Source organism: Enhydra lutris, unplaced genomic scaffold (genome assembly GCF_002288905.1).
Source record: "Enhydra lutris kenyoni isolate GAN:26980312 unplaced genomic scaffold, ASM228890v2 scaffoldscaffold12, whole genome shotgun sequence".
Classification (NCBI taxonomy): domain Eukaryota; kingdom Metazoa; phylum Chordata; class Mammalia; order Carnivora; family Mustelidae; genus Enhydra; species Enhydra lutris.
Window position 1 is genome coordinate 72,235,266 of NW_019154096.1, and position 16,228 is coordinate 72,251,493.

General features: G+C 48.8%; 1 protein-coding gene across 1 annotated transcript in view; it reads left to right on the forward strand.

The window, feature by feature from the left end:
• LOC111145040 (deleted in malignant brain tumors 1) overlaps nucleotides 1–16,228 on the forward strand; it is a 197,318-nt gene that overhangs the window by 144,072 nt on the left and 37,018 nt on the right. The window contains 8 exon segments of the mRNA XM_022499653.1: nucleotides 1,383–1,700; nucleotides 2,262–2,294; nucleotides 4,252–4,284; nucleotides 5,846–5,999; nucleotides 7,755–7,972; nucleotides 9,050–9,367; nucleotides 12,857–13,010; nucleotides 15,827–16,044. Coding sequence (XP_022355361.1) covers nucleotides 1,383–1,700; nucleotides 2,262–2,294; nucleotides 4,252–4,284; nucleotides 5,846–5,999; nucleotides 7,755–7,972; nucleotides 9,050–9,367; nucleotides 12,857–13,010; nucleotides 15,827–16,044 — 1,446 coding nt within the window.

Below are 16,228 nucleotides of genomic sequence, written 5' to 3' on the forward strand. Positions count from 1 at the left end.
TTTCGGCAGACCAGTGCCTGGTGAGGTTTAAAAGATTAGTACCTGCCACTCCAAGTGGTGTTTGTGATCTGGAGCTGCCCCGGGAGAAGCAGTACCCCCGCTCTCCAATCTGAGACGATACTTACACGCACATGCTTTGCTCCCTTCATCTGTCCGTTTGCTTCTGGGCGTCCTGTTCCATGCGGCAAGACTGACCTAGCCGCAGCCTCTCGGGCCCCCTGTGATTCCTCTTTCCCGGGTTCTGGAGGGTGATCATCTACATCTGAGCTGCCCCCAGTGACTCCCCAGAGTGAAACCCGTCCGCTACAAAGTCAGCAGTTCAAGTCGGGCCCCATACGCGCCCTTCGTGGCTGGCCGCTTCCTCACGGTGCAGGAGGCAACCAACAGCCCGAGAAAAGCTCTCCTTTATGTCCACGATGCACCTGGCTCGCCCAGGCCTGTGTTATTTAACGGGACTAATTCTTCCCAGATCAGAGCAATAAACTCTTGCAAGGATGTAGTTCAAACCTTTGTAGTCAGTCTCTGAAAGCAGGAGCTCTGAAACATACTGACATATTTATTCTTTCTACAAACAGAGGCTGATGAGTCGCTCATGGAGAGTCCAGGTAGGTCATGCTCACCTTGATGGGACTCGAGCATTAGCTCTCCCTGACTTTTCCTTGGGCCGTTTGTTTTCTTCCAGCTCTAAGTTCACTCTCTGTCTGAATTGCCGAGGTTTTCACACCACTGAGATGCCAATGGAATTATTTCTATTGAAATTTTTGCATATGGGGATGGCTCTGTGTGTGCGTGTGTGTGTGTGTGTGTGCGTGCGTGTGTGTGTGTGTACATGTGAATCTGTATTTTTGGATATCCGTGCATGAGGAAACAGCATGTCAGTGTCTTTCTGCATATGCTCTTCTCTCTGGCTCAAAGGCCTTCCTCACCCCACCTCCTCCCTCGCCCACTCCTCACTGTCTGGATTCTTTCCAGGTGTCGCCTCTAGCCTGTTGGTGACGCAGCACCTGTTCCTCCCCTTCCATGTTTTTATCACACCGAGGAATAGCACCTTGTCCCGGTGTCTATATTTGATTAAAGGACTTTAGGCACCCCAAGGGCAGGAACCGTATTTCTTTGGTTTATAGCAGTATCTTCAATGTCTAACAGGAAAGACAATAAATTCCTTTGAAATCAGGTTACTGGTTCAAGACCCACCCCCACTCCCCCGCCCACAACCTGCAGCTCAGGAACACGCCTCAGGAAGGTGAGGACCAGGCCCCAGGATTCACGATCAGGCATGTCCCTCTGCAAACCCACAGTCCTGCTGGCCTCTGAGGCCTGGCACCGATGCAACACAGGTTGGTCATCTGTGCACTCACGCTCTCCCCTACCTCTGTCTGCAGGGGACTGGCCAGAGCTAAGGCTGGTGGGCGGCTCGGGACGTTGCTCAGGACGCGTGGAGGTCCTCCACCGGGGGGCCTGGGGCACCGTGTGTGATGACCTCTGGGACCTGAACGAAGCCGAGGTCGTGTGCCGACAGCTGGGGTGCGGACAGGCCGTGTCCGCCCTGGAGAAGGCCCACTTCGGCCCGGGCTCTGGAAACATCTTCCTGGACAACCTGCAGTGTTCCGGGGTAGAGCGCTACCTGGGCCAGTGTGTCCACTCGGGCTGGTCGGAGCACAACTGTGGCCACCACGAGGACGCCAGCGTCATCTGCTCAGGTAGCCCCTCTCCTCTCAGGCAATCACATCTAACATTGTTATTGAAGACATTTTGAAACCATGCATCCCAGATGGAATCTACCCATCCGCCCACTCACTCATGGTTTCATGAAACCATCCTTGAGCGTCTGCTCTGCGCCAGGCCCTGGGCTCACACACACCCTTGCGCAGCGCCAGGCTGCACGTGGGAGGTCTCAAATGTTCACATACCCCAGCACCGCCCAAGGCATTGCAGTGCAGAGTCCTGGACTCTGGCCCCAGAAATCTCGACTAATTTGGGAAGGGATGTCGGAATCTACATTTTCACAAGTAGTCCAGGTGACTCAGCAGAAGACGGGCCATGGGTGATCCTGCACTCCTTGCCGTGGGGCAGAGATGACCCCTGTGCTGTGCCCCACCCCTCTCAAGGCCAGGGACCCTGCCAGAGGACGGCTGAGTCCTGTGCCCCGAAAGGCCAGGGTCCTCTCTCCTCATTCCCCGCTTGTACCCTCGTTACCCCGCCCCCTCCATGCTTTGGATTCACTAAAGAGAGTGACCTGTTGCCTTTCTTTACGCATTCAGATGCAGAAGAACTGCCTCCCCCCACACCTCCAGGTATGTCCATTTTTTTTTCTAGTCTGGACAACTTTCCGATAATAATAATAGTATCAAACTCACTGTTTTGAGCCCCTCACATATACAACTAATTTAATCCCACAATAACACATGGAGGCAATTACTTTTCCAGATAGGTAAACTGAGGCAAAGAAAGTTAGCAGTGTACCCAGGGCTAGCCAGTGGATTTGAACCCTTGGCCACCAGTCTCATTGACCATATCCTTTCATTGGCCCCGGCTCCACAAAGATCAGGTAAAATTAGCACAAAGATAGGGAGACATTTTGCTCAGATTATTGCTAATCCTGCAAAACATCCTTTGCTTTACAGAAGAGAAATTTGAGGCACAGAAAGGGTGAGTAACTTTCCTGAGATCACTCAGCAAGTTAGTGGTGGAACGATTATTGACACTGATCAGTCTGTCCACGAAGTACATGCTCATGGGGATCCTATGACTTTTGCCTGTTTTCAAAGATTTTCAAACTTAAGGACTAAATGATATTCATCTGTAATAAAAACCAAAGATTAGAAAAATCAGAGCAACACATGCATTGTAAACTCCAAAATGATACTGGAGGTAAAGGAAAAGGCATTTTGTTTCATTGCAATAGATGTTTCTGAGCACCTGCATGGGAGCAGGAATGATCTCTGTATGAATACATGTATCTAATTCTCAGAGCTGAGGGTTAAGGAGATCCAAAAGCCTGCCGAAGATAACTCAGGTAGAAAGTAGTGGAACTGGGAGCACCTGGGGGGCTCAGTCAGTTAAGCATCCACCTCTTGATTTCAGCTCAGGTCATGATCTCAGGATTGTGGTATCGAGACCCATGTCTGGCTCTGCGCTCAGCAGGGAGTCTGCTGGAGCTTCTCCCTTCCTCTCCCTCTACCTCACTGCCAACTTGTGCATGCTCTCCGTTTCTCTCTCAAGTAAATGAATAAATAAATCTTCAGGAAAGAGAGAGAGAGAGAAGGGGGGGAAAAGCAGCAGAAGTGGACTTTGCAGACCCCATCTCTTGCTCTTTGAATGAACGTGGCTGCCTCCACATACACAAGTCATAAGTCATTGTCAGAAGCATCTCTCTTGGACACTTTCTTAGAGAAGACCTTGATGCGTTCTGGGTGTTCCTGGGATGAGTGGGAAGGAAGACCGTCCAAAGTTCAAAGGCCATGGATGGAGGTCAAGGGCAGGGGATAGTCAAATGAAGGCCTACCTAGAGTTCTCATTTTATATAACTCAGCTATGCTGAAGACTACATAGATAATGGGGAGATGAGGAAGACCATGTTGAGTGAAAGGAGCCATTCTGGTTCTCTGTTGCTACTCTAAAAACAGAGTAGTTTACTACAACAGTCATTTAATGACGTGTTTGTTGTTGTGGGTCAGGAATTTGGGCAAGGCTCAGATGGGAGATTATTCTGCTCCATGTAGCTCTAAGCAGGGTCACTCAGTGGGGTTCACCTATAGGGTGGTCTGAAGAGTTGAGCACATGCTAGATGCTTGGAGGAGACAGCTGGAGGGGTGGGCTCCTCCAAGGCCCTCTTCCCCTCCGGTGGTCTCGGGACTTTTTCACACGGTCTTTCCAGCAGGCTAATCATTCTTACAAGGTGGTTCCAGGTGCACAAGTGAGCCAGTGTTTCCAGAGACAAGAAGTGGAAGCCTCCGGTCCCACAGTGTCACTTCCACCATATTCTGTTGGCCAAAACAGAGGCCACCCAGGTTCAAGCAAGGAGACCTAGATCAAACTTCGTGACAGAAGGCATGTCCAAGAATGTGTGGCCTTCTTTAATCTGCCCCAGTATAATAGAAATATTCACTCAGCACCTTCAGACCTTTCTCAGTTGGCACTAAGTACCTTGACATTTCAGAGAAAACCCTTTACATTTCACTAACTTGTAGATGAAACACAGTACTTCTCCCCTGAATGTCAGCATGATCTCCCTTTTTCTTTTCCTTCTAGGTCTTTCCACAGCTTCTCAGGATCATATAACAGGTAGTCACTTGTTTAAACTGTGATGGTAACTCAACACCAAGAGAACCGTCATAGCAGATGCTAGACAGAGTGCCCAGGGTGTGACACAGAGAGGCAGGCACAGCACAAGTGAGGGGCTGCTTGTCTACCTCCCAGGCCAGTCCTGTCATGGCCCTTTCCATGAGAACGCCAAGGGAGTCAGCATCCCAGCCAATGCAGCCCCTCTGTTCCCACTATAGCCTCCCCAAGGGGCATGCATTTGCATGACTAAGGCCTGTAAATATTGACTTGCTAGCCCAAGGGGCAGGCTGGGAAAGGGATATGTGGATCTGCCCAGGTCAGAGTAGGCGGGAGGGTGACAAGGGACCTGAAGAGAATGTGGTGGTCATACCCAGCCTGCCTTCTAAGAGTGCAGTCCTGGAGGGAGCACCCACAGTGGGTGTCAGCTCACGAGTAGAGGTTTCAAGAAAACCAGTCCCAGGGTTCTCGTGTCTGTCTGACCTGGCCCAGTTGTAACTACAACACGACTAACAGGATAGCTCCAAGCTGACTTGGTGCACCCCTACTTGCCAACATCTGTCACATTGAAGACCAAGAATCTTGGAATTCTGAGAGCATGGCAAGTTAGTCAGGCAAAAACAGAAAGGAGAAAATTAAGCAACTTGGTAATTTAGGAAACAAGGTCAACAACTCATGTTGTGTTTTCAAATTTCCTCTAAAATAATTTGATGATTCTAAGATCTCTGGTTTTTTCTGTGGCATGCTGCGTGTGTGTGTGCACGTGTGTGTACATATGCATGTGTATTGATTTATATGAATATATTTTATATAACATAAATAATATATATACAAATATAATTTGTATCTATTTATATGAATATAATATATTGTATATAATATAAATAATATAAACATATATAATATATTTTACATAATATAATATAGAAGAATTAGATTTCACTTATGTAACTCTTACAAATCCAAAGACCTGTAAGTTCCAGTCTCTGTAGATACTGAGTTAAAGGAAACACAATCTACCCAGAAAAGGGGGTGAAAAAGAACTTAAGGGGACGGCCAGTCATAGCCTCCTTCAACAGGCCACGTCGTCCCCTTCTCCCCAGCTCATCAGACACCAAAGTTGTTCTGGAGCCTCTTGTTCTGCAAAACTTCCCAAACTCTCACTTTACCTAGGCTCAACAGCGTCTGTCCCTTCGTCCTTCCTTCCCAATTCACCATGTAGATCCTCTCTGCCTCTCTCCCCACAAGCAAGAATCTTTCCACCTTAGAAGAATGAGGGGATAGTGAATAGACCTGAAAAATATAATATTTTCTTTAGCAGAGGGTAAGGGGAGAGGAAAAGACAGGGACCTCCCATATATTGATATTCTTGTTGCATCAGAATGAGATCGAATGGACTCTCCCTCCCTGGAGACGTTTAGGCTAAAAGTCTATACAGACAGACTGTGTGTGCCCACTGGGGGGACCACTGCCTGACTCACCCAGGTGTGAGTGGGTGATGACTGGGGTCCCCTAGGGGCCACCTCAGGGACACATGCTGGCATCCTTCTTCCTCTGGCTTCAGGAGGAAGTGACTCCTGTGGAGGGGTCTTGTCGAGTCTGTCCGGCTCCTTCTCCAGTCCACTGTACCCGGAAAGCTACCCGACAGACATCCAGTGCGTCTGGGAGATTCACGTGGACAAAAAATTCCGCATAGAACTCATGATTCCGACTTTGAAGTAAGAAAACAACTTTTTCAGAGAAGATTCTTTTTAAATAAGTGTATTGGTTTGTGAATTCAAAATAAAGTTATTTCTTTTAGTGGGAAACATTTGGGGAGGAAATTCTTCCCAATTTGAAGGTCAAATTAATTTTGTAGCCCTATCCAACGCGTTCCTTCTACTTGGAAAAACTGAGTAAATGGTTTACTGACAAATTCAACTCAACCTCATGAGGATAGCTTTTTCTTTTGACTTTTTTCCTAAGAATGTCACCCAAGTCCTCCTTACCAGCTTTGCCCTTGTTATACAATGGGTACCAATACTTAGGCTCTTAGAATTTCTTTTTCCTTTTTCTGAATTTTAAACAAGCAGTAGGAGGCTTCCCATTCACCCACATGAGCCGCCTACTCCAGCCCCAAGCCCCGGATCTTCTCAATGTTGCCTCTAAGTGAAAGGAGCCAGAGGAAGCCTGGACTTATCTCTGACACACAGGGGATTCATCTCTCTCAGGCACTGACTTTTTTTTTTAACCTCCACGGCATGAAATAACAGCCGACATTTCTTTTAGTGTTGCCTGTGCATCCAGGCTCTGTACTATGTATTTTGTTTTGTTGGTTTTTTTTTTTTTAGATTTTATTTATTTATTTGATAGAGAGAGACACAGTGAGAGAAGGAACACAAGCAGGGGGAGTGGGAGAGGGAGAAGCAGGCTTCCCGCTGAGCAGGGATCCCAATGTGGGGGTTCGATCCCAGGGCCCTGGGATCACGACCTGAGCCGAAGGCAGACACTTAACGCCTGAGCCACCCAGGCACCCCTGCACTATGTGTTTTGTATGCCTTGTAATATTCCAGCATCACTACAGCCCAAGGGTATATGCCCCTGTCATCTCCATGAGAGATGAGGAGCTTGAGGCTCAGAGATGGTAACTGACTGGCCCAAGGCTGACCAGCTAGGTCTGTCCAGTGTCAGAGCTCCAGCTTTTCCCCAGCATGTGATTCTGTGGGCGGAGTCTGGCCCAAGCCCTCCCTGTTGTATATGACATGCTTCAAGCTGCTGACATTATGCAACATTATGAGATGCTATGAAAATCCAGCTTTAGCACACACTGACTTACTGCCCGGTCCGTGGAGTCAGGCAGGCCCTAGGCCAAAGAATATCCTAGAAACGTGTAATCTTTGTTGACTAAAACCCTAAGGACTCAGAGAGCCCACGAGGAAGTGAGAACCTTGAGCCCACACCTCCAACGTCCACTCTGTTACAGGGAATTTGTTCCTTCAAAATCAGCCTCAGGCACGTCCCTCATCAGTGCCCGCCAAAGTGCTGACACTCAACAAGCTGACATTTTTACTTTAAAATCGAGTTTTTTCTCTCCAAGAATTTGAGTATGGAAAATGTTGTGAAATAGAGAGGTGGGAGAATCTGGCCGTGATGTTGGTTACACGCTGATCGTTGAGGGACTGGTCTGGTAAGAATTCATTGGCCGTGGACACCAGCACTTTTAATATTCCATGGAGATGGTGACTGGCCAGAGCCATTAGGATTTTTAAATTTCTGTTCCTAAGTCATAACCACAGTCACCACAAGCCTCCCACAATCCTCAGACGAAATAAGACTTCTGTAATAAGGCATCTGCAGTTTACTGATACTTTCTGTATGAATATGCAGTTTAAAGTGAATCCAAATATTTAATCCTATGGTTGTCACACTTTTTTTAAATTTTAAGATCTAGGAGGTTTGAACCTGCCACTAACCCTCCACTTCGATACCCCCAGCCTGGAGGATATCCTTGGATGCCCCTACGACTCCATTGAAATCTTTGATGGCCCCAGGATTGCCTCACTGTCCATGGGGAAGTTCTGTGCCTCGGTGGCTGTGATATTTTTCTCCTCCTCAGACATCATGACCGTGGTGTTCCGAAGTGATTCTATGATCACCAACACTGGCTTTTATGCTCTGTTCAATGTAATTCCACAGGGCGAAGGAAAATCAGGTAGGAAGCTTCCGGTCCTTAAAAGGCAGAACAGTTTTCTAACTTGAGAGACTCCCCTGTTCGCAGAGGCCTGGGATTCACTTTTTAAAACACCCCACAATTGACCCCATAAGCCCTGCTGTGTAGCTGTTAGATTTTCCCACTAAGAGCATCATGTGGGCAATTGAAATCAGGCAGTGGTGTGAGGCTGAAATGACACGATGATTTGGGGGTAATGGTAGCACCTGGGAAGACCTTTCTCACTGTTGCCTCTAAGGGGAAGAAGCTTTAAATGTGTAGATGAGAAAGGAGCTTTAAGTGTGTAGAGCCTGGGGGACAGAAGAGAATGCCTGAGTGGGGAGGGTGCTCCTGCGGCTTGAGTGGGAACGGATGACCTTGCTCAGGGGACATGTGATGGGTGACAACGAGGAGGCATTCTAGGCAGAGAGAATAGCAAATACAAAGGCTCTTGAGGATATGCTGGAGAAACAGAAACCAAAGTGAGTGTGGCAGAACTTGTGAACTCGGTAAGGGAAGGTCTCCAGGAAACAGCATGCTGTTCCAGCTGGCCACAGCCCATTAGCCCAGAAATAGCCATCCCCATGGGGCTTTATGAAGTCCTAGACAGGCTGGTGGCCCAAGTCCTTCAAAGCATTAAATTGACATTTACCCAAGTGACATCCAAAAACACAGTTGGGGACCCCTTCCTCCAGGGCCCCAGGATTGTGTCAGAGACCCACACGGTAAGACCTGCAGAAACCAAGATGTGCTGGGTGCTGAGCACTGTGCTTTGTATCCACACTCCCACGCACTCATCACCCCTCTGAGATGCATGCTGCTGGAGTCCCCATTTTACAGATGAGGAAACTGAGGCCCAGGGAGATAAAACAACTTGTCAAAGGTTACACGACTAGAGAGCAGTAGAGCTGAATTCAAACCCTCTTCTGTCTCACCCTTATGCCTGGAAGCCCTATTAATGAATAAGACAGCCTTGGGCTTTGTTCTTGCCTTTATTTACCTGAGACACAAATGCAGGAGCTAGAAATCCTTCCTACTTAAAACTTCCCAAGTTTAAAACCAAAACCCTGCTCTATTTAGAAGATGGACCCGAGCTGCGGCTGGTGGGCGGATCTGGGCAGTGCTCCGGACGCGTGGAGGTCCTCCACCAGGGGAACTGGGGCACCATATGTGATGACCTCTGGGACCTGAACGAAGCCCAGGTGGTGTGCCGACAGCTGGGGTGCGGACGGGCCATTGCAGCCCCTGGGAAAGCTCACTTTGGCCCAGGCTCCGGAAACATCCTCCTGGATAACATCCAGTGTTCGGGAAGCGAGAACCACCTTGGCCAGTGCGCCAGCTCTGGCTGGTCAGACCACAACTGTGGCCACCATGAGGACGCAGGTGTCATCTGCTCAGGTAGCTCCCCCCCCAGGGCGCGTTCTTTCTGACCTTTCGACCAGCGGAATTTGAGTGATGGATGGAGGGTATGCACAGAGCAGGGCCAGGGGAGCTGAGAACGGCAGCCCCACAGATGAGCGTCCCCAGGCTGACAAAGAATGCTGAGAGCCTGACTCCCCTCTAAAGCAATGCATACCAGAGCCATTCAGTTGGCAGGTCCTTTTCTCTGCAACCTCTCCCGGGTCCGAGCTCCTTTTCCAGAATCTAACATGCCCGTGTTCCTATTTATGTAACATGAAGCTTACCTGTTTAAGACCCCCTCACACTAAGAACCCACCACTTGTCTTCATAAAATGTAACTTAGATTTCCTAAATTTACCTTTTTTTTTTTAAATTCATGCAGATGCTGGGGCCTGGGCTCCAGATGTGATCCCCACATCTCCAGGTAGGTCCCATACCTCGAACTTCTAATATCTCTGCAAAGTGAATAAGAAATCTAATCTGTCTTGAGCTAGACGCTGCTGGACAGTGACCTAGACACTGATCTCCCAGGGAGCTTTAATCCTTGATGTCAGGCTACGCCCAGACCAGTCACATCAGAATCTCTGGGCTCACACCAGCCCGACTGGTCATCAGTAGTATGTAAAGCCTCCCATGTGATCCCAACATGCAGCAAGTTGAGAGCCAGTGGCTGGGACAGTAAGCTAAGAGCCAAATTTCCCAAATGAGATGGCATGCAAAACTCCCTTCTGGACAGAAACGCAAGGATGGACAGGAGGGGAAAGGGGGAAGAAGTTCCATCTCCGTGGCTGAGAAGAGGGTCAAGATGGAGAGGAGAGAAGGTAAGAAGGTTTGCCTTCCAAGAACATGAGTTGGAAAATGAGAGAATGGGAGAAAACACAGATGAGTCTATGCCGCACTCTCCCAGTGGGTCAAGAACAGGCTGAGCGTGAGAAGTGAAGCCATTTGGGGCTACTCTGGGAGACTTTGGACTTCGCCGATAACTCAGGAGTAGAGAAGGGTACACGTCTGGTTACCGACAACGAGTCAGTGTGTGGCAGTGACCTCCAAACTCAAGACTCCGGCGATATCTGAGCACATGTGGTCCTGCCTCCTGCAGCCGCTGGTCTTTCCTGGACAGGCTCTCAGCAGCCCACTTCCCCACCTGCCGGCGCCCTGGGCCCCATCCAGCCTCCTCCCCAGCCCTCCACAGTGGCTAATTCCACCCTCTGCCTTCACCAGGGGCCTGGGTGTGGGGAAGGTCAAGGTTGAGGTGCACCCTGCAGGGTTTGGGGGCTGGGCAAGGTGGCTAGCAGCCTCTCCCTGCCAGGGTCTGGCACCACTGTGGCACACTTGGAAGGACACTTGGTGGGAGGTCCTTTTACCTACTCCAGTACAGATCTCAAGGGCATCCCAGGTGGAGGTCGCCGTGCCTTGGAGACTGCCCACCTCATGTAGGATGCAGAAGTGAACCTACAGGAAGGGGCAGTTGACTTCCCCAGCTCCAGCTGAGGCCCCACATTTTCATTTTGCATGAGGACCCACAACGCATACAACAGGTGGGGGGGTGTTAGAGCCCACAGAACCATTTCTCAGGGACTGACAAGCAGCTACCTCCCTTTGGTGGCCTCTGGCTTTTCTTTTCTTTCCCAGTGAGGAATCTCCCCGAGTCTGGAGCCAGAGAGGAGGAGGGGGAGGGAGAACCCGGCTTCTGGTTCCTCAGACGGCTCTGTGCCGAGCCCGCTCGCCATCTAGGGTTGCAGACCTCAGAAGGCTCTTCTCTCTTTTCTCCCTGCTACGGTATTCCTTTTCTGAGACAGGTGTGCATAGCCCACTGAATAAGAGAAGGCATCATGGAATAAAAGACAGTACAGGGGAAAATGAAATCTTTATGTCAAGTACTATCCACCTACGGGTGAATCACTTCTCCATAAAGCATTATGTATTTGCAGGGACACACACAAAATAAGACTTTTGCCATTTAACTCTCTCAGGGAAACACTGCATCTCAAACATTTTAACAAAAGGGAATTGCCTCTTTTTTTAAAGATTTATATATTTATTTGAGAGAGAAAGAGGGAGAGAGAGTGCGAGCGGCTAGAGATGCAGAGGGAAAGGGAGGAGGAATCTTAGGCTGACTCCTCGCTGAACACGGAGCCAGACGTGGAGCTCAGTCTCACCACCCCGAGATCACGACCCCGAGATCACCACAAAAGGGAATTGCTTCTGAGACAAATTTATGTCAGAAGAAATTTACTCCACTGCTGTCCTGCACCCTTCCTGGCGAAGGACTGAGAAGGAAGGACAGCAGAGGGGTTGCTGTCCTCACTGCTCTGCGGCCCAGGAAGGACCACGGAGACAAAGACGAGCTCAAATGCACCTGACCCATAGGCTTCAAACTCCGTGCCCACTAATCCCTGGTGTAAAACTCTGACAAGCACCTGCTTTCAAAACCTGCCCTGTCCTCGACCTGCCAGGCAGTGGTGCCTAAGGACACATCTAGAATACAGAAATACATGCTTCACAGAAATCAAAGCCAAAAGGACGCCAGAAAGGAGGAAGCTCCCCCACCCAACCCCCGGGGGCCCGACGACCTCAATGGAAGGCTTGTCCTTTCCCCGCCCAGGCTCTTGGCTGTCTGGTTTTTGTCCTTTGTCCCTATGCATTTCTGCACGTTCTGCAGTGGTGTGCGCTCATAAGCCCAGTGATGTTACTGTGGGTGACACCTCGTGACTGATCGATCTCAGGACAGCCCGGGGCTTGGTGGACCCTAAGACAGAAGAGAAAGCAAGTCACGTAGCTGTGCGTTGTCTGTGGTTTCTTGGTGAATCACTGAAAGAAGGGGAGAGAAAAGAGAAATGAGGGAGCCCAGTGTAGTGGGCTCAAGGTAGTAACAGGTGCATTCATGTGTATGTAACGGTAAGATGCTTTTGTGATGCTGAGCTCCTTCCTGATCTTCTTTGGTTTCAGTGTTTGCAGCTCCCATCCCTCAAGGGCCTCCACCTCAAGGTAACTCTCTTTCATTGAAAGTATAACCTGTCGAGGATGGAATCAGTCTTGGTAATTCATGAGAGCAGACTAGATGTCCGCCTGTCCTGGCTGCCTGAGGGGAAGGAATCAATGGGACGGAGCCCTCGGGGAAGGAGGGATGGTCTACGCGGAATTGAGCCGGTTTGCACGGCAGGAAGCTGGGCATTAATGATATAGAGCGTTAATGATATATCAGCTGGACACCCCACACCTGCCATGGACATGTCCCATCCCATTTCCAGTCTCACCTACAATCATGGGGTCCTGCCCTGGTACCAGCCACACATCTTTTCTTCCCCTCATTCCCTCTCAGGGGTACAACCACACACCAGCCAAGCTACAACAATGTCTACACCACCATGATCCTTTCCCATTTTGCGATTCCCTGTTGAGCTTGATGGATTTCTGGATTCTACTCCTGGGAAAAGACAAGGTGCACGCCTGGGAGCCAACCAGTGGTCTCTTGTCTGCCCACAGAAGGAAGTAACTCTTGTGGAGGACTAATTTCAGGCCTCTTGGGCTCCTTCTCCAGTCCTTGGTATCCAACGAACTACCCCACTGACATGGAGTGCATCTGGGTGATACGTGTGGCTGAGAAGTTCCACATAGAACTGGTGGTCCCAAGCCTGAAGTAAGCAGCTTTGCCTTTTTCTACTTTAATGTCCCTCGTGCCCCTACTAAGAGTTTTCTTTCCCAGATTAACCAGCCTCAATTCATTCATTCCTACTTCTTTCTCTACCTGTACCCATCTTTAAAGGAATGTATCCTATTTTAATGCACATTTATATGCATATATATTTACATATTCATATACACATCCATATACCCGAGTCACTTTTTAATGGAAGTGTTGCTTTTCTTGATAATGTTGAACCTGGTTCCATGTTTCTACATCAGGTCCCATCTGGGTCATTCCCTCTTCCTGACATCGTTCACAGTCTGTGCCAAACCTCCACCACTGTTCCCACCCCGGCGTGTCAGCCTCAGGCGTCCAGGAGCGGGATGATTAAATGCTGTCCTCAAAGGGGAAGTAGGTCTGCAGCGGAGTGAGGGATGCATCCGACCGTTTTACCCGATGGCCAAAGTTCCTTTCAAAGGGGGAGAACAAAAACCAGTATCAGGGAGCATTGCCTATTGTGAGGGAAATGTATTTTTCATTCCTTCCTTCCATACCCATGAATTCAGTGAAAGCAAGGTGAGCAGATTTGGTACGGTGGATGCAAATCTATGAAACCCACAGTTCTATGACTTGGGGGCTCAGAGCGTCGTTTTGTCACTTCGGGACGGTGCTTACTGCAAACAGCTGTACTGACCCACTCTTCCCACGGTCTCAAGGTGACTTTCCCAACATAAATTTCCTACTATAATTTCAGGGTTTACAAATCAAGGAGCTGCTTCCTGTGTTGCCTACAGTCAGAGCTTAGTTACTGACTTCCAGGTTTTGATGTTTTTAAGCCTAGAATTATTGATATTTGCCTTTTGTGTCTAAGGACACGAAGTTAGTTATTTTGCACCAGTGAGGCTCAGCTGACAAGGACAGACCCCATGGGACATCTGGCCGTGCCTGGAGGCATTTTTTCATTGTTCAGGTGGGGGCAGGGAGTACCAGAGTCACACAGTGGGTGGAGGCCAGGGACGCGGCTAAGTGTCCTGCATTTCCCAAGACAGCCCCCACGACAAAGAAATCTCCAGCCCCAGATGTGGATAGCTCTGAGACTGAGAACCCCTGCTTGAAGCTTGCATTGTTTGGGTTTTGTTTTGTTTTTTTCTATTTCAGCTTCTATGCGGAACTGTCTTCACACTCGATCTGCAAAAATTACATCCATATTTAAAATATGCCATTTCATTCTTGCTAAGTCAAGTGTGTCCTGTTCTCGTGAAATCATTTCTCAGATTGCAGTGTCTTCTGTTGTGGTCACACTGTTGTTGCCCTACACATAAATGTTATCCTTTATTTTCTTACTTTAAAAATGGGTCATGGGGCGCCTGGGTGGCTCAGTGGGTTGAAGCCTCTGCCTTCGGCTCAGGTCATGATCCCGGGGTCCTGGGATCGAGCCCCGCGTTGGGCTCTCTGCTCAGCAGAGAGTCTGCTTCCTCCTATCTCTCTCTGCCTGCTTCTCTGCCTACTTGTGATCTCTGTCAAATAAAGAAATAAAATCTTTTTAAAAAAAATGGATCATGGGGCTCCTGGGTGGTTCCGTCGGTCGGGCATCTGACTCTTGATTTCAGCTCAGGTCATGATCTCAGGGTCCTGGGATGGAGCCCTGTGTTGGGCTCCATGCCCCGCAGGGAGTCTGCTTGCGATTGTCTCTCCCTCTCTCTGCCTGTTCCCCCTACTAGCTCGTGATCGCCCTCTCTCTTTCCTTCTCTCTCGCTCCCTCTCAATAAAAAGTTGGGGGAAGGGGTTGTTTTGAGGTTCTTGGCTCTTCCTTCATTGGAATAGATGCGTGCTCAATAAACTGGTTTTCAAATTCGGTGAATCTATAACATGTACAAGTGTAACTGTGTACGTCTTACACAATGAGCCCCTACAATGCATGCCTCAAGGGTCACTTACTATTGTTTTAATGTCAACATGCACACTTCCCATTTTTATCCTGTTAGATTAGAGCTGATATTCTTTACAGTATATTTATTGAACGTGCTTTCTGTGCAGGCCCTGGTCTAGGAGCAGACTTCTAGTGTCAAACAAGACAGGTCTCTATCCTCATGGAGGATATATTCTCGATGGAGACACAAATAGTACTTGAATAAACCAGTAGTAACTCAGGGGACAGGTCCCATTAGTGTTAAGTTGATATGTGCTATGAAGAAGAATGTTTATACATATATGGTATAGATAGAGATAGGTATAGATAGATAGGTAAAGATGGTATAGATAGAGATATCCTACAGATAGGATGGAGAATAGAGGGGGTGAGGACCGCATTTGGTAGGATGGTCAGGGACAGCTTGTCTGAACATCCAGGTTGGAACCGGACGGTCTGGGGCATGGGAGGGAAGATTCCTACTCAGCAGGCCCTGGGAGTTTTGACAGGAGGCACCATTTCTCCCTGCTCCAGATCCCATTATGTGTTTTACTCAATGAGACCCTATGGATGCCTGCCCCCACCCCAGGGAGTGGCAGGTTTGAATAAAGAGTCAGGGGACATTCAGGATACACTCAGGATAGAGGAAGATGGTGGGAAAGACCAAAAACCAAGATACCAGAAGGCGGCCACTAAAATAGAGCCAGAGAGACACAGAGAAAGGCTGACTGACCTGAGCCAGTTCCCAGAGGGAAGGACAGAAGGACAAATTCAAGCAATATTTAAGGGACCAAGTCCACTAGCGGGACATGTGGTTGGAAGGAGGCAACAGCAGTGACTGCAAATGGTACAAATGATTTTATTTAAGTCATTTCTGCAGATATCCTTGGGGAGATTTACTGTGCCTTTACCTCCTCAGATTAGAGGACATCTATGGGTGCCCTTATGACTTTATGGAAGTGTTCGATGGACGGCAAGTTGCCTCACTCTCCATGGGCAGATTCTGTGCTGGGACAGAGCTCTCGTTCCTCTCCTCTTCAAACATCATGACTGTGGTGTTCAGAAGTGATGCCATGATCACCAACACAGGGTTTTATGCTCTGTACAACGCCATTCAGCAAGATGAAAGGGAGAACGGTGGGTATCCTGATATGGACCTTGGAGGGAAGTTAGATCTAATTTGTGTCCTTTCTCTTTATGAGAGTAGATGCTTTCTAAATCTGACCCGCAGGGTCCACTGTCACTAATGACATCCTGAGCAATATCCACTCTGACACTAACAGCCCCAGCAGACCCCTCACCCTGCTCTGCCATTCGCTGT